Raw genomic sequence first — 25,433 nt, forward strand, 5'->3', positions numbered from 1 at the left:
CCGCTACTATGTTAATTAATATAGTAGCGGCTGCACTAGTGAGGTATAGCAGTCGCAATACTTAAAGGAGAACACGTTACTATGTAAACAGCGCACGTAACTAAGGAAGTCGTGCTAAGCAGCATGCAGCCCTGTGTTTAGCTTGCGCTGGTGTCATGTACATCGTGCTGCTATAGCAGTACAGCTTCATGAATCAGGCCCTATGTATTTTTGTAAGTATACCGGAATTTGTCACTCTACATATCATTCTTTGTTTTCCGGAATTTGTCACTATTATTTATTGTTTGAATTTACCTGGAATTTATCACTTCATTTATCGTTGTAAGTTTACTGGAATTTTTCCCTCTCAATATGGGTGAGATTACATTAGATATCTCTGAGAACTGGTCTGCTGGCTAGTAAGTGATCCTCCATGCCACCCTCAACTTATTTTTGTTATGCAAAACAAGTTCTAAGTACAGATCAATGCACTGAAATAGACCCCCACTGTCAGACAGGTTAATGCAGTTACTACACATAAAATTACAACAGTGGGCGTGTTCAGCAGAGCAGACTAGGATCTATGTATATATTAGGCTGGTGTAGTCTGTTAAGTCCGGGGTCCTACAAAGTCCTCATCACTGAAGAAGATGGTGCAAGCCATGAGGACTCTGCTTCTTCTTAGCGCTGTGGTACTTGTAAGCTCAGCCCTACCTGCTCAGGTGAGTACAAAGCTCTAAAGTCTAAGATTTCTCTGAATAAGGGAAATCACTTATTAGGTAGGTCTTGTGCATAGGTAGTAATTATAATGTGTAGGTTAGGTGTGTACACATGCACAATGCTCATTGCCCAAAGGAAATGGGACTCAAAGAGATTGCAACCTATAGACCAGGCCAGCAACTGACTACTTTTCAATCATGCTGCACTGGTACCGGACAGTGGAGAAGGTAAGAGCACTATTGCAATGATGATGTGTAAATTATTGAGGTATGGGACACTTGCTGTGACCAAATAAGACTCACAGTTCAGATAGAGGACCCATTACTAGAGCTCAATGAGTTGCACACTAAAGATGTTATGTGACAGTAGCTGGTAGCTTACCGTCCCATGATTCCATTCTTCATTCATCACTGGAGGAAAGACCAGAGCCCGATCGTCCGGAAGGCACCTTAAGCAGGTGCCTAGGGCCTGGAGAGAGTCTAGGGATGCTAGCCCCAACAAATCTTACCAAAAAAGCCAGGGGGCCATTAAGGGCGGCCCCAAAACTGTTGCTTGCCCATGGCTCCATTTCACCTAATTCTGTTTCTGGAAATGACAGATGAAATCTGATTGGTAGCCATGAAAAATTTCCCATCCTTCATTTTGTTTCAACTGCATTTTGTTTTATTCTTACAGAGATTTCTCCAAAGGAAGAAGAGAGAGTCTACAGATCAGCAAAGTAAGTCTGGAAACCTGATAAAGCTAAGTTTTTAGGCAAAGGCAAACTAGACATTTTTTCTTAAAGGACAACTGTAATGAGAGGGATATGGAGACTGCCACATATTTCTTTTTAAGCAATACCAGTTATCTGTCAGTCCTGCTGATCCTCTGCCTCTAATACTTTTAGCCGTAGACCCTGAACAAGCATGCAGCAGATCAGGTGTTTCTGACAATATTGTCAGTCCTGACAAGGTTAGCTGTGTGCTTGTTTCTGGTGTGATTCAGACACTACTGCAGCCAAATGGATTAGCAGGGCTGCCAGGCAACTGGTATTGCTTAAAAGGAAATAAATATTGCAGCCTCCATATCTTTCTCACTTCAGTTGTCCTTTAAGGCATAACCTTCAAAAAGAGGCATCAAAGAACCAAGTGAAGTACACACTTGATGGAATTATTAAGCACATGAGATACTAGTTAAATGATAGAAGGGTCAGTAAAAGGCTATAGTGAACGATGGTACAAATATTCAGGGGGTACAATATCACACATAGCAAGCTTTAGTAACACAAAAATGTACGGTTGGAATTTGCATGGGTTTGACACTGCAATGAGTTTCAGTTCTATAATGCCTGGCATGACCTCTGACCTAAAGTCAGCTGGCCAATAGGCATGGGGTTTGCCATGGTGACTATGTTTGCGAACCTGCGTTCCTGGGCACATACTTGTTTAATGCCAATGGCCAGTTGATTTCAGGTCAGAGGTAATGCTGGGCATTATGAGATGGAGGTTCACCGCTGGTCAACCCATGCCATGGCAAACTCCATCACCAGTCAAGACAGGCAGTAGATTACAGTAAACAATTGAGCCACAATTTTGCTAACTGGTGCTTGCTGGTTATTTTTTTCGAGTTGAGAGTAACTTTCCAGTGTCTAAGGTCCCATTTCTAGGCAAAAACACAGAATCCCTGCAGAAGAATCTTAGCAAAACCAGCTATCATCAGGCTTGTAGTGTGAAGGGGCCTAAGTGAAAACAATAGAGTTTACAATTTAGAGTTTGCCCTAATCTGCACTAAAGAGAGTTGTAGATGTCCCCCTAGTGTTGCTAGTTGGGGCAACAGACCTAATTATGTTAATTGGGTGTACATGCTGGCTTGTGATTTGGAGATATATGTCTGCCTCATTATGTTGTAAGGGGTACACACATCCTTAAAGGGAACCTAAAGTGAGAACTATTTGGAGGCTGCAATTTTTCATTCAGCTAATCTTTTCAGATTTGACAAAAATGTCAGAAACACATGATCTGCTGCATGCTTGTTCAGGGTCTATGGCTAAAAGGATTAGAGGCAGATGATCAGCATGACAACCAGGCAACTGGTATTTAAGTAAAAGTAAATAAATATGGCAGCCTCCATATCCCCCTCACTTCAGGTTCCCTTTAATTCTGTTTTGGAGGGTTATATGCTGCCTTTTGATGTCCTTTGGGATACATGACTGTCTTGCTTTGTTATTTAGGGATACATGCATGCATAATTATAATATTTGTAAATTTCAGGCTTAATTCTGTTACCTGGGGTACATGTGGGGATCAGGCCCGGATTTACATCACAGGAGCCTATAGGCACAGATGTTCTGGCACCCTACACTTTGCTCTCCATGAACGTACAAACCCCCACCGAACCTTACCGCAAGTGTGCTGGCTGGCCCAGCATTCGACTTCCCCATACTTCCCCTGCCCAGCATAGGTAGCCACTGATGCCCCTTAATATTGAGGGTACTTCTTGTTACCGAATACTAAGTAGCTTGAGATGCCCCCAAAGTATTAGGTAGCTAGAGGAACCTCAGTATTAAGTAGCAAGAGGTGACCCTGACTGAAGGGAGATCTCGTCTGTGGAATGCCAAGAGCTGGGTGAATAACCTCTCATTTACACTCATCAGGACTCTGTATAGGGAAGGAAGGAGGTGCTCGGGGAGAGGAGTGGGCTGCCTTTCCATTATCAGGCGCCTGTAGGCACTTGCCTACAGTGCCTTATGGTAAATCCGGCCCTGGTGGGGATAATTGTTATTTTGGGGTACATACTCGTCATGATGCTATTTTGGGATGGAGATATGCCTGATTTATTATGTTATTTGGGGGATATGCCTGCTTAATTATGTTATATAGCAGATGCTTCATTAATTATATTGTTTGTAAGCTATGTCTCCTCAATTGTGTTATGTCCTGGACATGCTGGCTGTCATCTCTCCTCGGCCCATTTATAGCCTCCTATATGCTCCTATATGCAGCAACTCCCTCTTCTATATCCAGCCTCTCCCCTTGGGCAGTAACCTCCGTAAACCAGAGAGGCTTTTGCAGAAATCCGGCAATAAATAAACAATCACATAAGCTTTACAGTGTACTTTTCCAATTTCCAGGTTCTGTAACAGAAGAGAAGCCATCATTTCAACAAATCATTAAGACTAATAAAGGTAAGGTTCTTTGGTATGCATTTCTGATTACGTACATGTGTAGAGAGGATCACTTCTCCTAGAAGAATCTCTCCCGCAAGGAGCATTCACTGAGAAGCATGTGATACATTTTATTATGTGATTGAATGGTAAGTGTTCTGATTGACTGGTCACAATCAGCGTTTTCAGGAGGCAAAAGTGAGATGTGATCATGACCAACCAATCAGAGAAGTCCATAATAATCACCTGGTAAATCAGTCATGTGCTTTTCCATAAACTCTTGGTGCGGGAGAAATCCTCAGTGGGAAAATTGATCACTTCTGTATGAGAAATAACTGGGGATGAAGACAAGACAAATAACATTTATATTGCGTTTTTCTACTGGCGGACTCAAAGCGCCAGAGCAGCAGCCACTAGGACGCGCTCAGTAGGCAGTAGCAGTGTTAGGGAGTCTAGCCCAAGGACTCCCTACTGAATAGGCGCTGGTTTACTGAACAGGTGCCAGTCTGCCACACACTGTACACAGATTTTCAATAGATTTTAGTATTAAATCATCCCCCCCTCCCCCCAGGCCATGCACACAGAGCTTACGCTCAGGCCCGGAGCTACCATAGGAAAAAATAGGCAATTGCCCCAGGGCCCCAGAGCCTGTAGGGGCCCCCAAGGTGTCCCTCCCCCATCTTAACTGTTGCTCTCCAGGGGCTCTGCAGAGTCTGTTAAGTTGGGAGGATAGTCAGCAGCCAGCTCAGGGGCCCAGGAGGGAAATTTGGCTGCAACAAAGGGCCTCTAATGATGCTTTTTGGGTGGGGGTATCTGTTTGGGGGCCCCCAGGCTAATTTTTCCCTAGGGTCCAATTGTTACTTGAACCGGCCCTGCTTTCGCTCACCTGTCCTCCGGCACTTTCCTCCTGTGTCCTCTCTACCTCCCCTCTGGGCTACCTGCACATTTTAGATGGCAGACAGGGGTAGACCTGGAGAGGGGAGTCCATCAGTCATTCCGAAAACTACTGCTGAGCACTTGCCCACCCCCCTTTCCACCGAGATCTTTGCCATGTTGTGGCATCGATCTCTGGCATATTCAATCATAATAATCATTATCTGCCGGGAAAATCGAGCACCAGGTACAGAAAAGGCTGCTGTCAATGATCTTTGAAGGGTTTTTTTTTCAATGAATTAATAGCAGTCAGGGCTGGCCTTAGGTTACTAAATGCCCTGAGCAAAACTGTCAACCAAAATTATTAGGAATTCAATTTCTATAATTTCTATAATTTATGAGGTTGTTGAAAATAGTATTGATTAGCTATGGGAAAAGATACTGTTGATAATTTATAATGGTCGCGAGTAAGGGGAAGATGGAAACGTGGGTTAGGAGGCGTCAGAGACGGTTTGAGGTAAAATGGGCGAAGCAAGTGGTTTTGGCGCATGACCCTCAGCGCCGGGCACCGAAACTAGACGCCCCATAGTAGCAATGATATGCTGCGCGGGGCGCATAAGAGTAATTTCGTGCTCCAGCGATCATCGGACCCTGAATTACACCTCCCTCTGAGTTGCGAGGACATGGAAGGGGAATATTATTTTACGCCAGCGGGGAGTTTAGCGGCAGCTGGGTGAGCTGTCATTTGGCTCTCCCTTCACCCAGCTCACCAATGGCATACATATATACATATGCAAAATGGGGCCCTAGGCAAGTAACAACTTTAGGGCCACCTTTGTTGGTAAGATTTAGTGGGGTCTAGCATCAAGTTAGTCACTCTCCAGGCCCTAGGCAACTGCCATGGTTGCTTTGTGGATGATCCAGCTTTGGGAGGTGCCCAATTTAAATAAAGTAATTAAAAACAGTTTAAATTGGAGGTAAGATGTGTTTTGTGGGTGTTTTTTTTAATCCACTTTCTCAGATAATATTTGGCTGTTTCTCCACACAAACTCTGCTTGTTTTTATACAAGGCCCAGCATATGGCGTTTGAGTTTTTTTTTAATTTGTAAAGAATGGGTCAATCTTTGTGGGGGGAAAAGAGAGAATCTCAGAGAGTGGAGGGCTGGAGGCAGCACTTGAGAAGTTTTGGAACTGTGCATAGGAAAAAGTAAAGCGTTAGGAAGTTATTATTAGTTGATTAAAGTAACAGGTAGGATATTTATGTGTGGCCACTAACGATACAATCTTTTTCATTCAATTTTATCAAATCTATGTAGTATAAGGGTAAACTGAGTGACTAGCTTGAATGGATAATTTATAGAGAAACCATAACCAAGCGTTGAACTTCATTCAAATCAGTAGCTGATACCCCCTTTCCCATGAGAATTATTTTCCTTTTCACAAATGGATTATCAGAGGGCTCTGTATGGCTGATATTGTGGTGGAACCCCTCCCACAGTGTGATGTCAGGACCATGGTTCTGACATCACACTGTGGGAGCCTTGTTGCATTGAGGGAAATAACAGCTGTTTCCAACTGCCAGAAAAGCAAGCCACATTTCCTTCCACTGACATCACCTGCCAGCAGTAAAAATGTCGCCATATGATATATGTCAGAATGTAAATCCGGGAGAGGAAAGATTTTACAATGGGCAAATAAATCATTCATACATAATCATTGTAAAAATGAAGCACTTTTTTTTTACATTATTTTCACTGGAGTTCCTCTTTAAAGAGAGTCTGAAGAGAGAATAAATCTTGCTTCAGACCTCATAGATAGCAGGGGCATGTGTGCCCCTGCTAAAACGCCGCTATCCCGCGGCTTAACGGGAGTCCCTTCACCCCCAAATCCCCTCCGTACATCGCAGAATCCCTTCCGCATTGGGGCAGGGCTAACCGCCGCAGCCCTGCCTCCCGCGCGTACCTCCGCCTCTCCCCCGCCCCTCTAAGTCTTCCTTCACTGAAAGGGGTGGGGGAGAGGCGGCGATGCGCGTCTGATAGACGCGCTGAGAGGCAGGGCTGCAGCGGTTAGCCCTGCCTCCAGGAAGAGCAAATTTACGACCAATTTGGTCATTGATTTTGCATGGGGGGGTTTGGGGGTGAAGGGACCCCCGTTTAGCCGCGGGATAGCGGCGTTTTAGCAGGGGAACTATGAGCTCTGAAGCGAGAATTATTCTCGCTTCAGTGTCTCTTTAAAGGGACACTGTAGGAGGTTGGGGGAAAATGAGATGAAGTTACCCGGGGCTTCTAACGGTCCCCCACAGACATCCTTCGCCTGCGCAGCCACTCCCCAATGCTCCGGCCCCGCCTCTGGTTCACTTCTGGAATTTCAGACTTTAAAGTCTGAAAACCACTGCTCCTGCGTTGCCTTGTCCTCACTCCCGCTGATGGCACCAGGAGTGTATTGTTCAGTCCCAGTATGGTCTGTGCCTGCGCCGTGCGCTCCTGGTGACATCGGGGGAAGCGAGGACGCGGCAACGCAGGCGCAGTGGTTTTCAGACTTTACAGTCTGAAATTCCAGAAGTGAACAGGAGGTGGGGCCGGAGCATCGGTGAGTGGCTGCGCAGGCACAGGATGTCTGTGGGGGACCATTAGAAGCCCTGGGTAACTTCAACTCATTTTCCCCCAACCCCCCTACAGTATCCCTTTAAGCAGTTACCTTATATTACATAGAAATTGTAAGATTGGCTGAAAATGACTGTATCAGTAGTGGCCAGCTTTAGGGTGTGGCAGGGATAATGAATTGGAAGTTATTTTGGGGTGGAGCCAAGGGATAGGTTTGTGTTTTACAGATCATTTTGCTAATGTAAGTAACTTTACTTTATTCTCTTTTCATCAATCTTTTAGGAGTAACTTTATCTAAGAATATGCAGTATTCCATTAACAACGTGGATATTGCCAACCGTCTTACAAGGAGTGGCGATGACTGCCCCATTGGCGTTTGCCTGTGGCCAAAATCCTCAAATGGATTTGTATATGTCCCACATGAGAAATCCAGCGATTTCAGTAAGTGCTTGTCAGTGTGTGTGTGTTACTATGCTTTCTACTGTCATATTGCTGCTCAGGTGGGTGTAGATCATACATGTCCAACTCTGGCCCGCAGGCCAAATCTGGGATATGTGAATTAAAGGCGTCTGGAGCGCAGCACTTTTTTTTAAAAAAAATTTATTTTTTAAATCATGTAGCGAGCCCTGGGCTCACTACATGATAGCCGCTGCGCAGCAACATCCCCCCACCCACTCCGATCGCCTTCGGCGATCAGAGTAAGCAGGAAATCCCGTTCAGAACGGGATTTCCTGCTGGGCTTCCCCGGTCGCCATGGCGACGGGGCGGGATGACGTCACCGACGTCATGGACGTCGTGACATCAGAGGGAGTCCCGATCCACCCTCAGCGCTGCCTGGCACTGATTGGCCAGGCTGCGCAAGGGGTCTGGGGGGGGGGGGGGGCTGCGCGGTACGGCGGGTAGCGGCGGATCGGCGGTGAGCGGAAGTTACACGCAGCTAGCAAAGTGCTAGCTGTGTGTAACAAAAAACAAATTATGCAAATCGGCCCACCAGGGCCTGAGAAATCCTCCTGCACAACGTACCCCGAGCTCAGCTCGGGATTATCGCCCAGGAGGTTAAAACATAAAATATAGAGGAATTTTGAATCAGGCTGATACCATTTTTTGGCTAACTTAGAGATGACAGTGAGCTTTCAGCTTATAAAAAGCCTTCGTCGGACTGGTTCCTGACAAAAACTGGAAAAAACGTTATTAAATACCGATATTTCACTATGGCCAACAGAACCCTACCCCCTGGGAGCGCTGGCAGCAATGATGCGCGGTGACCACAGCTAACTGTGAGCTGGCCGTGCTTCCGCTGGAGCTGCTGCTGGACCTGCAGCCCCGTGTGTTATGAGACCCTTCAGAAGTGAGGTTTCCCCCCTCCAGGAAGTGCAGCATGTTCAGCGCGGAGGACCTCCTAGTTTGTGTAATAGGAGCATGCTCCCTTCCTATCCGCACAGGGCTGACTGCCAGCAGCAGTACTCAGCAGATGGCTGCTCTGGCATCCCGAGCGGCTACCAACCTGACCCCACGCAAAGCAAAGGTGACAGATCTGTGCTGCGGGCTATCCCAAGAGCCAGCTACCCCATGGACTCGTGTCATCCATCAGAGGCAGCAGGGTATGTGGCTAGCAAGCGTACGGAATGGGAGCTGCCATAGGCGCCAATACAAAATAGCGGTATTTGGGTGCCCGATATATAGCAGGCGATGTATTATCTATATCTATATATCAGACGCCCTAATTTCCGCTTTGACACTCAAAGACCGCTATTTTGTATTGGTGCCTATGGCGGCTCCCATTTAGTACACTTGCCGCATGCTCCCTTTTTTCCTCCTCCGCAAATCTGGCCCTCAGAGCCATTAAATTTGGCCGTCAAGTGGTTTCCTCACTTTGCATTATGTTTGGCCCACTCTAGACCACCAGGTAAGCTATACTGGTGGTGAAGCCCTAGAACACCAGGGAAGCCACATGAGGGAGGTAGGGGAAAGCACTAGACACCAGGATACTGTATAGGTAAGGGTGGGGGCCACTAGACACCAGGGTACAGTGTAGGGAAGGGAGGATCACTAGACACCAGGGAACTGTATAGGGGAGGGAGGAGAGCCACTAGACACCAGGGAAGTGTATAGGGGAGGGAGAAGAGCCACTAGACACCAGGGAACTGCATAGGGGTTGGAGGTGGAGGGCCCTTAGACACCTGGCAACTTTATAAGGGAGGAAGGTGAACAATAGACATTGAGTTTGGCCCGCTACTAGTTCCCAGTGTACATTTTCGGCCCACTTTGTGCTTGAGTTTGATACCCCTGGTATACATGAACCAGTGTAATACTTTTCTACTTCTACTTGTTTTTTATTGCAAGAAAAGTACTCATAGTACATTCAAATGTGATTTTTAAAGAGCATGACATAATCATATGTAACAGTAATACATAATATCTTGCAGCAATCAACAATTACATAACCCATAAGAACCAATACAAATAGTGCCCCCCCCCCCCCCCCCAATAGAAAAAGGAATAATCTAGTTTGCTCTCAATATCTCACCAGTACTTATAATCCATGCCAACACTTCCTATATCTGTATATTGGTATGTAACCCCACTCTCCCAGTAATGCTTAACCTAGGCCAGAGGTGGGCAACCCGCGTGTGCTGCAAACACGGCCCGCCAGCAGGTGTCCGGATTCTTCTGCTCGCTCCCTCCCTGCAGAGGCCTGAGTTGAAGAAAACGGAGGGTTAACACTCACCCACTCCCCTCTTCCAGCGTCAGGTCTCCATGGCCACAGGGCATCACGTTAGATGCTGTCAGGTCATGCCAGTGTATTACACGCTGAAGGCGTGTCATGTGACGTGTGTCACATGATGCCCTGTGGCCATGGAGACCCGACTCAGGTGGCGGGCGAGTAGGAGTATTAACCCTTGGTTTCCTTCCTGATCGCGACACTACAGGGAGGGAGGGAGGAGGAGGGGAGGAATTTTAGGAATGCGTCCCGTGGTCTGCAGCTTGTGGCCTGGGCAGCGCAAAATTTGCCTAGAATGCAGAATTCTCCTATTAGAGCATTCTGGGAGACCAGGCATAATTTTCACCGGCTTCGTAATTCTCAGAAACCAAAATTCTGTTGAGTTGCACCTGACAGGACTTAAAATGTCACCACCTGTATTTCAGAATGTAAATCTTAGTAAGGAAGGATTGTACAAAGGGCAAACACTAACCACATTTATCAATGAATATTGTAAAAAATAATAAGCAATTTTAATCATTTTGTTATTTTTCACTACAAGTCCCCTTTAAGTAAAGTCCGGATTCTGAGTCCTATGTGTATGACGTGTATGACATGCACGGCATGTACCAGGGACTCCACAGGAACACTGTTCACTTTGGTCATTTGTTTTATAGATTTCAATGACTTTACTGTGATAAGAGCAGCCATAATGCAGATTGAGCGCTCCTCCTGCATCCGCTTCCCCAAGAGGACCACAGAAACCAACTACATTAGCTTTGAGTCTCAAACTGGGTAAGCATGTGTATTATGTACTGGATCAGCAACTTAAAGGAGAACTGTAGTGAGAGGGATATGGAGGCTGACATATTTCCTATTAAGCAATACCAGTTGCCTGGCTGTTCTGCTGATCCTCTGCCTCTAATAGTATTAGCCACAAACCCTGAACAAGCATGCAGCAGATCAGGTGTTTCTGACATTTTTGTCAGATCTTACAATATTAGCTGCATGTTTGTTTCTGGTGTGATTCACACTACTACAGGCAAATAGCTCAGCAGGGCTGCCAGGCAACTGGTATTGCTTAAAAGGAAATCAATATGGCAGCCTCCATATACCTCTGACTACATTTCTCCTTTAAAGAGTAACTGTCGGGCATAAAATCAATTCTTTATTTGTATCTGGTAAACAAGTAATAAGGATGCTAACCAGGCAATCCTTTTCTTGTTGATAAATTATCATTCCCCAGTTTTCCTGACTCTTATTTGTTACACAGAAACTTCCCCTACTTCCCCTCCTGTTTTCCCCTCCCACACCTCTGTTCCTCTCTGATTGGCCAAAATTTCTCAGGCTGAAACAATGCACTTTCTATAGTGAAGGGCGGGCAAATCAGGCACAGGAGACTAAGGGTGGATATTACATCACGACTGGCTTCAAAATAGCCACAGTAAAAATGGAAACTGTCTAGAATAGGATTCTCTACTATTCCTTTATAAAATTCACAGGAATCATAACGTGGACAGTGCAATACATATGTTATGTAAGTAGAGCAAGTATTTATCTACTTATATATTTGATTTTTTTTTCTGAGATAGTATGGCTGACAGCTCTTCTTTAACGCAGACCGAAAGGAAAATACCAAGTTCTCATCTCTAGTCATGTCACAGTGCAGCAATTGGGAACAACGCTATATATTTTTTTATACGTTGTGAACAAAACTAGGCCGGTTCACACATAATAAAGTGTCCTGTCAGTTTTTGGCAGCCAGTTAGCATGAGTTTTTATGTATTTCTATGTCTGTGTTCACACCAGGGCCAGTTCTAGACTTTTTGCAACCTGAGGCAAACTTGTGAGGATGCGTCCCATTGATTTGAAATTATCGCACAGCACCCAACAATTTACTTTGCTTCATTTAATGTTCTCTCGTCATATGCTGCAGCTCCACACAATAGCACACTGGCTGGCTGTGAGTCTGTGACAAACAAACTGCACAGCCACAGCCGCTCCATTCATCCTCAGTCAGGAAAAGCAGTGCCACCTCCTCCCTTCTGTCAGAATCCTCATACAGCACAGCAAGCTGCTTTTCCCCAATGATGACCTTTACCTTGTTTACCTCTCACTTCTCCTCCTACTCCGACTACATGCTGCTAGTGTAAACACAGTACAAACATGCTGCACTTGTAATCTTTGCGCCTGATGCAAATGTTTCACCTTGCTTCATGAGAGAACCGGCCCTGGTTCCCACATAAAAGGTGTACATTTCTGGTTCCGTCGGGTAAAACTGATAGCAAAATGATGCAAAACTGACAAGACTGGACCGGAAATGTAAAAGTTTATGTGTGAACCATGCCTTAAAGGATACCCGAAGTGACATGTGACATGATGAGATAGACATGAGTATGTATAGTGCCAAGCACTCTAATAACTAGTATGTTATATTCTTTTTTTTCTTTCTCTGCCTGAAAGAGTTAAATATCAGGTATGTAAGTGGCTGACTCAGTCCTGACTCAGACAGGAAGTGACTACAGTGTGACCCTCACTGATAAGAAATTCCAACTATAAAACACTTTCCTAGCAGAAAATGGCTTCTGAGAGCAGGAAAGAGATAACAAGGGTCAATAGTTCAGATTTTAGCTTTGGCATACTTCAATGAATGTGTCATTGAGCACAAACAATAAAACAGTTAAAACGTAAAAAGTAGATTTAAACATAAAATAAAACTGTGGAATATCTTAAAAAGCCATTGTTAGGAGAAGGAATATAGATACAATTGTTTATTTAATTCTTTATTTTCGCTTCGGGTGTCCTTTAAAGAGAGTCTGAAGCGAGAATAAATCTCGCTTCAAGACCTCATAGATAGCAGGGGCACGTGTGCCCCTGCTAAACCGCCGCTATCCCGCGGCTAAACGAGGCTCCCGGTCCCCCCAAATCCCCTCCGTAATGCGGGGGAGCGCTTCCTGGTTGGGGCAGGGCTAACCGCTGCAGCCCTGCCCCACGCGCGTCTGTCAGCGCGTATCTCCGCCTCTCCCCCGCTCTCAGTCTTCCTTCACTGAGAGGGGCGGGGGAGAGGCGGCGATGCGCCGCTGACAGACGTGACTGGAGGCAGGGCTGCAGCCGTTAGCCCTGCCTCCAGGAGCGACCAAGTCTGCGACCAAGTGTCGCAGTGGGGGGTTTGGGGGTCAAGGGACCCCCGTTTAGTGGCGCTATTGCGGAGAGCTCTGAAGCGAGATTTATTCTCACTTCAGAGTCTCTTTAAGCCTAGTACACACTAACAATTATGATTGCCCAATCAGTGACCAAGTTTACCACCTCCGTCTGGTATGAGGGTCAACAAAAATGTAATACTATGGGCAGATTGTGTAGGTAAACCCTCATACTACATGAAGGTGGTAAAATTGGTCAGTGATTGGCCAGTCATAGTTGAAGTGTGTACCAGGTTTCAAGCTCTGTTCCCACTCACTGCTAAATGGACAGTGAACAGCTCCTATTTTATAAATAGGAGCCGTGCACACTTGTCACACTGCAATGGATCCGCGGTATCCGATGCAGTAAGCAGGCCGTACTTCTGTGCAGTCCAAAATAATCCCAGGCAGGCGGATGCATTCCCCCATATAGCATACTGGAGAGCGTTTCTGCCCCGAGCTACATTAGGACCAGGGTGGACCATCGGCTCCCGCTGGTCGCATGTGGTATGGCACGAGCGGGAACACAGTCTCTGGGCTTGTTAACACTACAGGCGTTTTAGACATTTTTTAAGTGCTGGCGATTTTCAATGTGCAATGATTCTCTATGCGCTTGTGCAATGATTCTCTATGACAAAGTTTACATCTGAGCGGTTCATTTCCGATCCGCTCATATAAGCGGTGCATGGACCATTTTTAAAGATATAGGAAAACGCAAAACGCTCACAAAATCGCTTTGTGCAGTGATTGCGTTCACATTTTTAAGAATAAATACATCGGCCCTGATTCATAAAGCATTACCGCATGCGTTATCGCCCAAGCAGTAAATTACAGCATGGTATGTTGTTGATAGTGGATTCATAAAATTTAACGCATGTTTTACGCATGTTTTACCATGCGGTAATAGTGCGGTAATAGTAGCGTTGTTTGTGACGGTAAACTGAATGAGTAAGTAAGGGGGAGTAAGAAAGCGAGAAATAACATGTTGTTATCGCCAACAAAGACCTGGCGAGTTTGCTCTAGGAGGAAACAAGAAGGGTGGTTGTAATATCACCCAGGCTTTTAGAAATCATACAGAGTTAGTTAATATATATATATATATATATATATTTTTTTTTTTTAATTATATAAAATACTAGCTGATTGCCCAACGTTGCCTGGGTATGTATTTAGCTGGTGTTGGCTCCACCCACTTTTCTAACCCTAACACACAATCACTCAATTATCTAGTTTGTGAGCTTTGCATTGTTTGGCATCAATAATTTGCATTGAAATGAAACAAATCAGATTGGCTGTTGCTCCACCCTCTTTTCTGAATTTGAACCCCAGTCACCCAATGACCAACTGTACCAGGTTTTAAGCTTGTGTCCTTAACAGTGCAAGAATGGCAGCAATTTAATATTCCCCTTGAAAAGCAATAAATGAATTTGGATTGGCTTTTGTAAGCTCCACCCTCTTATGAATCTTAATCCCAGTCACCAAGTGACCAACTCTGCAAAGTTTGAGAACCCTGCCATTAACAGTGTGGCTGGAGTTTACATTTTCCCAGTGGAATTTGTATTTGTCTCCGCCCACTGATGACCCAGCATTGCCTGGGTATGTATTTGGCTGGTGTTGGCTATGCCCACTTTACTTAATTACTTAATTACTCAATGACCAAATTTGTGAGCTTTGCAGTCTTTGGCATCAATAATTTGCATTGAAATGAAACAAATCTGATGGGCTGTTTGTGTCTCCACCCCTTTTCTGAATTTGAACCCCAGTCACCCAATAAATAACTGTACCCAGTTTGGGGCTTGTGCCATTAACAGTGCAAGAATGGCAGAAATGAAATATTCCCCTTGAAAATCAAAAGATTAATTTTCATTAGCTTTTGTAGGCTCCATCCACTTTTATGAATAATAGCTGATGAATCGGCATTGCCCGGATATGTATTTGGCTGGTATCGGCTCCGGCCACTTTTTCTAACCCTAACACACAAATACTCAATGACCAATTTTGTGAGCTGTGGGGTCTTTGTCATCAATAATTTGTATATTCCCATAGAAATTAAACAAATCAGATTGGCTGTTTGTGGCTCTGCCCCTCTCCGGCATTTGAACCCCAGTCACCCAATGACCAACTGTAGCAGGTTTGAGGCATCTGTTATTAACAGAGCAAAAATGGAAGCAATTTAAATATTCCCCTTGAAAATCAACAGGTGAATTTTGATTGGCTATTATAGGCTCCACCCACTTCCCATAATATTAATCTCAGTCACCCAGTGACCATCTGGGCAAAGTTTGAGAACCCTTGCCATTAAACGTGTAAGAATGGCTGCAGTCTATATTTTCCTAGTGAAATTTGGTTTTGGCTCCGCCCCCTTTTTGTAACCTGGACACACAGCCACTCAATGACCAAGTTTGCGAGCTCTGGGGTCCTTGGCTTCAATAATTTGTAATTTACCAGTGAGATGAAACAAATCTGATTGGCTGTTTGTAGCTCCACCCCTTTTCTGAATTTGAACCCCAGTGACCCAATAACCAACTGTACCAGGTTTGAGGCTTGTGCCATTAACAGTTCAAGAATGGTAGCAATTTAAATATTCCCCTTGAAAATCAACAGGTGAATTTTGATTTTCTTTTTAGGCTCCACCCACTTTTCTGAATATTAATCCCAGTCACCCAGTGACCAAGTTTTAAGCTTTTGGGTTTCTGCCATCAAAATTGTGTGAATGGAAGCAGTTTATCCAGTAAAGTAATCTGATTGGCTGTTTGTGGCTCCACCCCTTTAGTGGATTTGAACCCCAGCCACTTCATGACAGACTTGTACCGGTTTGAAGCTTCTGCCATTATTAGTGTAAGAGTGGCAGCAGTTCCAATATTTCACTTAAAAATCAATAGGTGAATTTTGATTGGCTGTTGTAGGTTCCACCCACTTTCCTGAATATTAATCCCAGTCATCCATTGACCAACTGTGTCACGTTTGAGAACCCTGCCAATAACAGAATGGCTGAAATCAATCTAACAAATCTGATTGGCTGTTTGTGGCTCACTCCCCTTTAGTGAATTTGGACCCCTGTCACCTCTCAGGTAAGAGGCCTCTGCCATTAACAGTGTAAGAATGGTAGCAATGTAAATATTCCGCTTGAAAATCAATGGGTGAAATTTGATTGGCTGTTGTTGGCTCCACCCACATTTCTGAATATTAATCCCAGTCACCCAGTGGCCAACTGTGTCAAGTTTGGGAACCCTGCCATTAACAGTGTAAGAATGGCTGCAGTTTATATTTTCCCCTGGAAAAAAATGTAGTTGTTGGCTCCACCCACTTTTTCTAACCTTGACATACAGTCACTCAATGACCAAGTTTATGAGCTTTTGGCTTTTGGTATCAATAATTTGTATATTACCATTGAAATTAAACAAATCTGATTAGCTGTTTGTGGCTCCGCCCCCTTTCCAAATTTGAACCCCAGTCACCCAGTGACTAACAGTACCAGGTTTGAAGCATCTGCTATTAACAGTGTAAGATTGGCAGCAATGTTAATATTCCCTTTGAAAATCAACAGGTGAGTTTTAATTGGCTGTTTTAGGCTCCACCCACTCTCTTGAATATTCATCCCATTCACCCAGTGACCAACTGTGCAAAATTTGAGAACCCTGCCAGTAACAGTGTAAGAATGGCTGCAGTTTATATTTTCTTAGTGAACTTTATTTTTGGTTCCACCCACTTTTTGTAACCTTGACACACAGTCACTCAATGACCAAGTTTGTGAGCTTTCAGGTTCCTGGCATCAAAAATGTGTGAATTGAAGCAGTTTATCCACCAAGAAAGTCTGATTGGCTGATTGTGGCTCCGCCCCTTTAGTGAATTTGGACCCCAGTCACCCAATGACCGACTGTTGCAAGTTTGAAGCCTCTGCCATTAACAGTGTAAGAATGCCAGCAGTTTTAATATTCCCCTTAAAAATCAATAGGTGACTTTTGATTGGCTGTTGTAGGCTCCACCCACTTTGCTGAATATTAAAGCAGTTTAACACCCAACGTTACAACTTTGCTTTAAAAGATTGCTTACAGCTTAGAAACTATTATGCCAGATTTTTTTTTCAGCAGAAATTCACTGAATGGGTTAAACATGACATTATAGTGTTGCAGTTAACTAGGAATCCGCATCCATGCTTAGGTTTAGTTACAAATGTATTTTTGTTTGGAATGCAAATAGACCTCTGAAAAGCCTGTCTGGGAAGCCCTCTTTGTTCTCTCAGAGAGGTGTTTGTTTATTACATTGTAAATAGATACATTTGTAACTAAACCTAAGCACGGAGGAGGATTTCTAGCTAAATGCAGCACTAAAATGTCATGTTTATTCCATTCAATGAATTTCTGCAAAAAAAAATAAATAATCTGGCATAATAGTTTCTAAGCTGTAAGCAATCTTTTAAAGCAAAGTTGAAATGCTGGGTGTTAGACCACTTGAATCTCATTCCCCCAGTGACCAAGTGTGCCAAGTTTGAAAACCCTGCGATTAACAGTGTAAGAATGGCTGCAGTTTACATTTTTACATTTAAAATGAATGTCTGAAATGTCATTGGCTGTTTTATGCTCCGCCGACTTTTCCTGGATTTGTAACCTCGGTCACCAAGTGTCCAACTGTGCCAAGTGTGGGGACTCTGGCTCAATCACTGTGAGAATGGCGGCCTTTTCAATTTTTTCCATTCACTTGAATGGGTGAAATCTGATGTGCTGTTTGTAGCTCCGCCCAGGTGTGCAGGGGGGACACGAGACCCCCAGAACATATCATCCCAGATAGTAAGGGATCTGCATACCAAGTTTTGTTCAAATCGGTCAAGGCGTTTTCGCGTGATCGCGGCACATACATACATACACACACACACACACACACACACACATCCGATTATATATATATATATATATATATATATATATATATATATATATATATATATATATATATATAAATAGATAATCATAATTTATAATTTATAGAAAATAAGTCACGTGTGTCTAAAACTGCCCACTTCTACTCAGCATGCACCTTGTCATTAGGAAGTCAGCGGCAAACTACCACACTCAGCAAATTATACCGACAGCTTTCCGCACCACACCGCACACTTACCGACTGCTATCGCAATCACCTCGCTTGTCTCTGAACTACCGCACTCACTTTTATGAATCTAGGCCATTGTATTTATTCCTTTCCGGATCAAAGAGATCACTTCCTGACTGCCGTCAGGAAGTAAAAAAAACGCAATCGCTCTGCAAAAGCGCTTAGAAAAGCGCTTAACAAAAACGGCCAACGCACAGAAATTGGGAAAAAAGCGTCAAAAACCTGCCAACGCGGACAGCCACGTGAACAGAATGCAATGTCAATGAGCCCTTACAGTTAACCACCTGGGCGGTATGGACGAGCTCAGCTCGTCCATCACCGCCGGAGGCTGCCGCTCAGGCCCTGCTGGGCCGATTTGCGCCAAATAAAGAGCAGCACACGCAGCCGGCACTTTGCCAGCCGCGTGTGCTGCCCGATCGCCGCCGCTCTGCGGCGATTCGCCGCGAGCAGCGGCGAAAGAGGGTCCCCCCAGCCGCCTGAGCCCTGCGCAGCCGGAACAAAAAGTTCCGGCCAGCGCTAAGGGCTGGATCGGAGGCGTCTGACGTCAGGACGTCGGCTGACGTCCATGACGTCACTCCGCTCGTCGCTATGGCGACGGTGTAAGCAAAACAAGGAAGGCCGCTCATTGCGGCCTTCCTTGTTTATTCTGGGCGCCGGAGGCGATCGGAAGAACGCCTCCGGAGCGCCCTCTAGTGGGCTTTCATGCAGCCAACTTTCAGTTGGCTGCATGAAATAGTTTTTTTTTTATTTAAAAAAAAACCCTCCCGCAGCCTCCCTGGCGATCTTATCAGAACGCCAGGGTGGTTAAGGTGCCCATTAACAATACACTATTTTTTATCAGATGTGATTACATTTTTACAAATGAATTGTACAGAAAACCATGCAGTAGTTGGAGATAATCAATGTAAAACGATTCTAGGGTTGATTGGAATAGAAAATCTCGTCGATCAGGATGTTGGATTATGTGATCCTATCCGAAGTGAGAAAGTGCCCTAATAGTCCGGTTCATGTGAACAAATTATATTTACCGTTTGATTATTTTCGATACTAATCGAATTATCGCCTCTGATGAAAATATTGTTGCATCCTTAGATTGTACCAAGATCATTCTACCCTCCTCCCTCACCCCCCCCCCCCCCCCCAAACACACACACACACTCTCTACTGCCAAAGCAGGGTCTCTGAATGATCTTGGTACAATCTAAGAATACAACATAGACCCTGCTTTGGGGTATGTTCACTAGATTGCGGTCCATATTGATTACTGTTTGTTAAGCAAACGCTCAAATGTACCTTATCTTATGTCTCGGGTGTGTTTGCAACTTTGTGCCCATTCCCACATGGCTTTGTGTAGCAGCCATCGGCAAGAGAGTCCTGGGCATGCATGGTTCCAGATGTTTCTGAACCACATGTGCCAGGATGCTCTTAAAGGGGCACTATGGCCAAAAATGTTAAAATTTGTGCAAACAGACAGTACGTCTTTTTCCAGAGTAAAATGAACTATAAATTACTTTTCTCCTATGTTGTGACACGGTTGTCCCCCTGGGGCATCAGAGAGGGATCGGCGGTGCAGATTGCCAGAATTGGCTGGCTGGGGGGAGGGAGGGATTTAAAACAAAAAAATAATAAATAGTAAAAGATAATAGTAAAATAAAGATACAAATATTTATTTAAAAAAAATAAACACTGGGGGTCGATCAGATCCCACCAACAGAGAGCTCTGTTGGTGGGGAGAAAAGAGGGGGAATCACTAATGTGCTGTGTTGTGCGGCCCTGCAGCTTGGCCTTAAAGCTGCAGTGGCCAATTTCATAAAAAATAGCCTGGTCTTTAGGGGAGTTTAGCACTGTGGTCCTGAAGTGGTTAAGTGACCAGACTTTTCTGAGCCCAACCTGGGATGGGGGAGGGGGGTGTTGTTAGATGTACAACCACATTGACAGCCAATAAATCCGCAGTGTCTACTCCCTGCTTTCATAGAGGCGGACATATTGTTAACATCCTGTGTTTACAAATTAGCTGCTTTGCCCTGGCATAGGAGATTCCTGAGCTGATACAGCTGAGAGATCAGATTACAGTTGTGATTAGTTACAGATGAGGGAGAATTAAACTAAACTCTCTAAATACATACAAGGTGCAATTCTCTGGGTTTTCCTTCTGTCCTGTGCAAGAGTTCAGGTCCACCTTAAAGCACAGATCCAAAGGAAAAAAAAAAAAGATCTACTTACCTGGGGCTTCCTCCACCCCCTGGCAGCCTATATGTCCCTCGTCGCAGGTCCAGGGTCCCCTCCGTTGCAGATGCCGACCTACTGTGCGAGCGTGTGGCTGTGCAGCTCACAATCATGCTCACATGGCTTGGAGTGTTCTGCGCAAGTGCAGAACTACTGCGCCTGTGCAGAACGCTCCAGGCCCCGTAGATGCCAACTGCACAGTAGATGCCAACCTGGCAAGGTCGGCATCTGCAACAGAGGGGACCCCGGGACACTGGAGCTGCGGCGAGGGACAGGTAGGCTGCCAGGGGCTGGAGGAAGCCCCGGGTAAGTCGATTTTTTTCCCACATCTGTCCTTTAAAGTGAACCTAAAGCCATAAAAAAAAAATGAGATGAACTCACCTGGGGCTTCCCTCAGCCCCCTGCAGCCGATCGGTGCCCTCGCAGCTCCGCTCCGATGCCTCTGGACCCGCCGGCGACGACTTCCGGTTTCGCCGTCACCGGCCGACAGGCATGGGAACGCGAGTGATTGTTCGCGTTCCCAGCCTGTATATCGCCCCCTATGCTGCTATGCTGCTAAAGAGCCGCAATAGCAGCATAGGGGGCGATATACAGGCTGGGAACGCGAACAATCACTTGCGTTCCCATGCCTGTCGGCCGGTGACGGCGAAACCGGAAGTCGTCGCCGGCGGGTCCAGAGGCATCGGAGCGGAGCTGCGAGGGCACCGATCGGCTGCAGGGGGCTGAGGGAAGCCCCAGGTGAGTTCATCTCATTTTTTTTTTGACTTAAGGTTATCTTTAAGGGTTCTGCCTCTGACACAGGAGACCTGGGTTCAAAGCTTGTCTCACTCTCTTCCTGTTCAGTAAGCCAGCACAGAGTCCTTGGGCTAGACTCCCTAACACTGCTACTGCCTGCTGAGCGTGCCTTAAAGAGACTCTGAAGCGAGAATAAATCTCACTTCAGAGCTCAAAGTTAGCAGGGGCACGTGTGCCCCTGCTAAACCGCCGCTATCGCGCCGCTAAACGGGGGTCCCTTCACCCCCAAACACCCCACTGCAACACTTGGTCGCAGACTTGGTCGCTCCTGGAGGCAGGGCTAACCGCCGCAGCCCTGCCTCCAGTCGCGTCTATCAGCGGCGCATTGCCGCCTCTCCCCCGCGCCTCTCAGTGAAGGAAGACTGAGAGGGGCGGGGGAGAGGCGAAAATACGCGCTGACAGACACGCGTGGGGCAGGGCTGCGGCTCCCCCGCGCTGACAGACAAGCGTGGGGCAGGAAGCGCTCCCCTGCTGCACCGAGGGGGTTTGGGGGATCAGGGACCCCCGTTAAGCCGCAGGATAGCGGCGGTTTAGCAGGGGCACACATGCCCCTGCTATTTATGAGGTCTGAAGCGAGATTTATTCTCGCTTCAGACTCTCTTTAAGTTTTTTGAGTCCAATATAAATATTGTCCTGTCTTGGCTGCCCCACAATGATGTCACTTTAGCTTAAGTGTACACTACAGTATTGTTTAAACAGTTGTTTTTCCTTTTTCAGATGCTGGTCTCCTGTGGGATTACAGGGAGGTGCGCAAACTGTTTCTTTGCAGATACCGGGATGTATGATGACAGGAATTGCTGAACATGAAATGCTACATGCTTTGGGCCTTCATCATGAACACGTGAGAAGGGACAGAGACAAATATGTCAAGGTCAAAACGGAAAACATCCTCCCTGGTATGTAACTAAGGGTGTCTTTCCACAGGCGTGACCACTAAGCAAGATATTATTTGTAAAGAGGACCCGTTGACAACAACAGACAGGCCCCGACTCCTGAACCCCAAGCGAGTGTGTGTACGCGGCCTTAGATACTTACCTAAGTAGAGGCAAAAGGCTCACCATGTCCTCCTCAGCCCCACTACTGCTGCTCGGGACCCTCATCTTGTTCACAGCCGTGTTCCCATCTTTGTACGAGCACTGGCCATACTGTGTATGCATGAGTACAGTCTGTGCCTGCACAGTAGCACAAAGCCACTGATGTACAGAGGAAATAAGGCGCTACGGACACCAGTGCAAGTAGTACACTGGGCCCGCCCCCCTAGCACTCACAACAATTAATATGGCGCACCAAAACCTACCAAGGACAACCACAGTGTCAGAGGTGAAACAAGGGGAAGGGAAACAGTTTATTAATGATTACTACTATTCAAAGTATCTATAGAAGGGATTATTACCAGCACAGGACCAATGAAGAGCTAATACTGCAGTTAAGGGAGGGCCCCAGTGGCCCTAGTGCAGTTGCAACCTCTGTATTCCCTATTGCTACGCCACTGCCAGTACTGGATCTGGTGAGTCGAGGAGGATGAGGTAAACCTCTGGAATATGCAGAGGCATCCTCCATGTATAAAACTTATTATTTTTTGGTCCTTACAGGCTCACTTTAATTTTTTTTAAAGATTCTTTATTTTTTAAAACAATTTTCTCACTTTAAGCCTTTGAAAAAAAGCTCAAGGACAACAGATCAGATGTTGAAATTGAGACTTTGATATATGCTAATTTTGAATTTGATACCCTCAACCTATTGAATCAGAGATGGATTAAGATATAATGGAGCCCTAGGCAAGGTAATATAATTGGCACCCTTGGGGTCCTTTTGGTAAGCTGAAGTGGAGAGAGGTCAAAGAAGGTGGCAGTTGGGCCCCTTGACACCCTCTAGGGCCCCAGCACCTGCCTAGGTTGCCTGGTGGATGATCCTGCTCTGTAACAAAGAAACCTGGGACAGAGCAACAAAAGACTGATTGCACTGCATTAAAACAGTCAATTGGTTGATTTGACCAGATATCAGCCAATTTCCATCAACCGAGCAGTATGGAACATAATCGATTCTCCCACAATCCATTAAAATGATCAAATCGAATAGTCGATCATACAGGAAAATCTATTAATGTATGGGCACCTTTAGCTGCTTCACAGAGACAATAACCATGATAATAAGCCTACCAATTATATATTTGCTTTTTTTAACATTGAATGTAGGCATGGCTGGCATGTCGGTTTGTAGGGAATACTTTCCTGCTTTGACATGAAGTTTTTACCTGTTTTCAGATTATGCCTATACCTTTGAAATGCGGGATACATACAACGAAGGACTGTCCGATTATGACTTAGATTCTGTCCTGCATTATCCCAGGTGAGTCTCTCATGTTTACCTATAGGCATTGTCTGGCCAACAGTCATCAGTGGAGATGGTCAATAAGACAATAATAATTAGATTTGCATGCAAAGTTAGCGCAAACTGTATACACTATACAGCATGGAATTGGGCCAGCTTAACCACTTGAGGACCTAGGGCTTTACCCCCCTTAAGGACCGGCCACTTTTTTTCCATTCAGACCACTGCAGGTGCTGTGACATATGCCACAGCACCATTCTTTCAGTCCAGTGCTCCCAGTGCCCGTTCTACTCAGCCAAAATCTTCGACTGACTAGAACGTCGAACATAGGCAGAGAGGAAATGGCAGTTATCCTCCTCAACCACACCCCCTTGTACTGCCTACTGTAAGGATCCGCTCAGCTGGCTGCACAGGCAGACAGCTGTTTGACCATTCCTTATGTCTGAGGGATGCAGGTCTCTGGAAAGGAGACCTGGCTTCATCTTGCAGCTTTCAGAGTTGCTTTGCTGAGGGATTTGCATACATGCAAATTGCCCAGCTGTCTCCTTTGAGGGCTGGCAGTATAAGAAGCTATGTTTCCCAGAGTCCTATGCTGGTCATCCTTTCAGGGTTTGTTGAAACACTCCTAGAGTGTCAGCCATGCTGTTTCTTGTCAAAGTTAACTTAGAGTAATTCTTGGGACTGCACAAGGCAGTTTCCCTAGTGCAGTTAGTTTGTTATCTGTTTTGTCTGTATTGCCTCTCTGTTGCGATTGTCCTGTCGCCAACGGTGGTCGTCAGGAAATCGTTCTGTCTGTCTTGGAGTATAGCTGGAACAGAGGTTGCTACCAGCTATCTCATCTGTTTTTCTTGCTTCGATCGCACTAGCCAGTAGCGGTAGCGGCTGTGGATCCTTCTCATCTGCTTTCTTGGAGTATAGCTGGAGCAACGGTTGCCACCTGCTATCTCATCTGTCTGTGTTGCTTGGATCGCACTAGCCCCTGGCGGTAGCGACGGTGGATCCTTCTGATCTGAGTTCCTGTTCCTGTACCCAGATCGCACTCGCTCTGACGGAAAGAGCAGTGGATCTTTCCTCTCCTATTCCTGTTTTCCGTTTGTCGGTCTTGTCTGATACGAACGCTTGCTGTAGGCTCGGTGAGGTAACCGCTAAGCAAGCGCTCGCGTTCTCTGTTTCGTGTTTGTCTGTCGGTGGTTAGTTAGGTGTGCTTGTCTCTGTTGCACTTAACGTGCAGAGATCGCGCTGTAAACGCGTTCGCTGTTGCAAATGAGTGCGGTGTTCACGTTTAATTAGGTAGTCACGTTTGTTATTTTCGTTATTTTCTCATTGTCGTTTGCTGTGCCTTTGCTACTCTTAAGTTCTGTTCTGATCAGTCTTGCGTCACTTCTGGCGATCGCCTTTCTCGCGATCGCGTTCTTGCTTTTGTTTCTGCTGATGTGTGTTTACCGTCGCAGGGTCACGACTAGATTGGTGAACACACATTCATCCTGTACCTGTGCTCTTTCTCTTTAAGGGCTGTTCAGCCCCGCACTGTCTTAGATCTGTACAATTCCCATCTGGCATTTGTGGCTGTGCAGAGGCTGTGCTCGTCTGCACTCCACAGCGCCATCTGCCGGTGGGAATTGCCCTCTGCTGGTGCGCTGACCACGAAAACGATTCCGCAAACTTTACACCGACCTTTTAAGACTCTAAAAAAAAAAAAAAAAGCACAACTGGCCAACTCAACTACTCCTGGATCCCTTCGCTGTTTTTTCTGCCCTGGAAGCTCTTCCGTTCCGCTG

At 45.6% G+C, this 25,433-nt stretch overlaps 1 protein-coding gene across 1 annotated transcript in view; it reads left to right on the top strand.

Annotated features, from left to right (window-relative positions):
* The first annotated feature begins 896 nt into the window (after window positions 1–896).
* The window catches only part of LOC137526082 (embryonic protein UVS.2-like), a 53,777-nt gene continuing 29,240 nt past the window's right edge, over window positions 897–25,433 (top strand). The window contains exons 1-7 of the mRNA XM_068247298.1: window positions 897–926; window positions 1,375–1,417; window positions 3,809–3,862; window positions 7,600–7,758; window positions 10,696–10,813; window positions 22,042–22,220; window positions 23,589–23,673. Coding sequence (XP_068103399.1) covers window positions 897–926; window positions 1,375–1,417; window positions 3,809–3,862; window positions 7,600–7,758; window positions 10,696–10,813; window positions 22,042–22,220; window positions 23,589–23,673 — 668 coding nt within the window. The remainder of the gene's footprint in view (window positions 927–1,374; window positions 1,418–3,808; window positions 3,863–7,599; window positions 7,759–10,695; window positions 10,814–22,041; window positions 22,221–23,588; window positions 23,674–25,433) is intronic.

This window comes from Hyperolius riggenbachi, chromosome 7, assembly GCF_040937935.1.
Source record: "Hyperolius riggenbachi isolate aHypRig1 chromosome 7, aHypRig1.pri, whole genome shotgun sequence".
NCBI classification, from domain to species: domain Eukaryota; kingdom Metazoa; phylum Chordata; class Amphibia; order Anura; family Hyperoliidae; genus Hyperolius; species Hyperolius riggenbachi.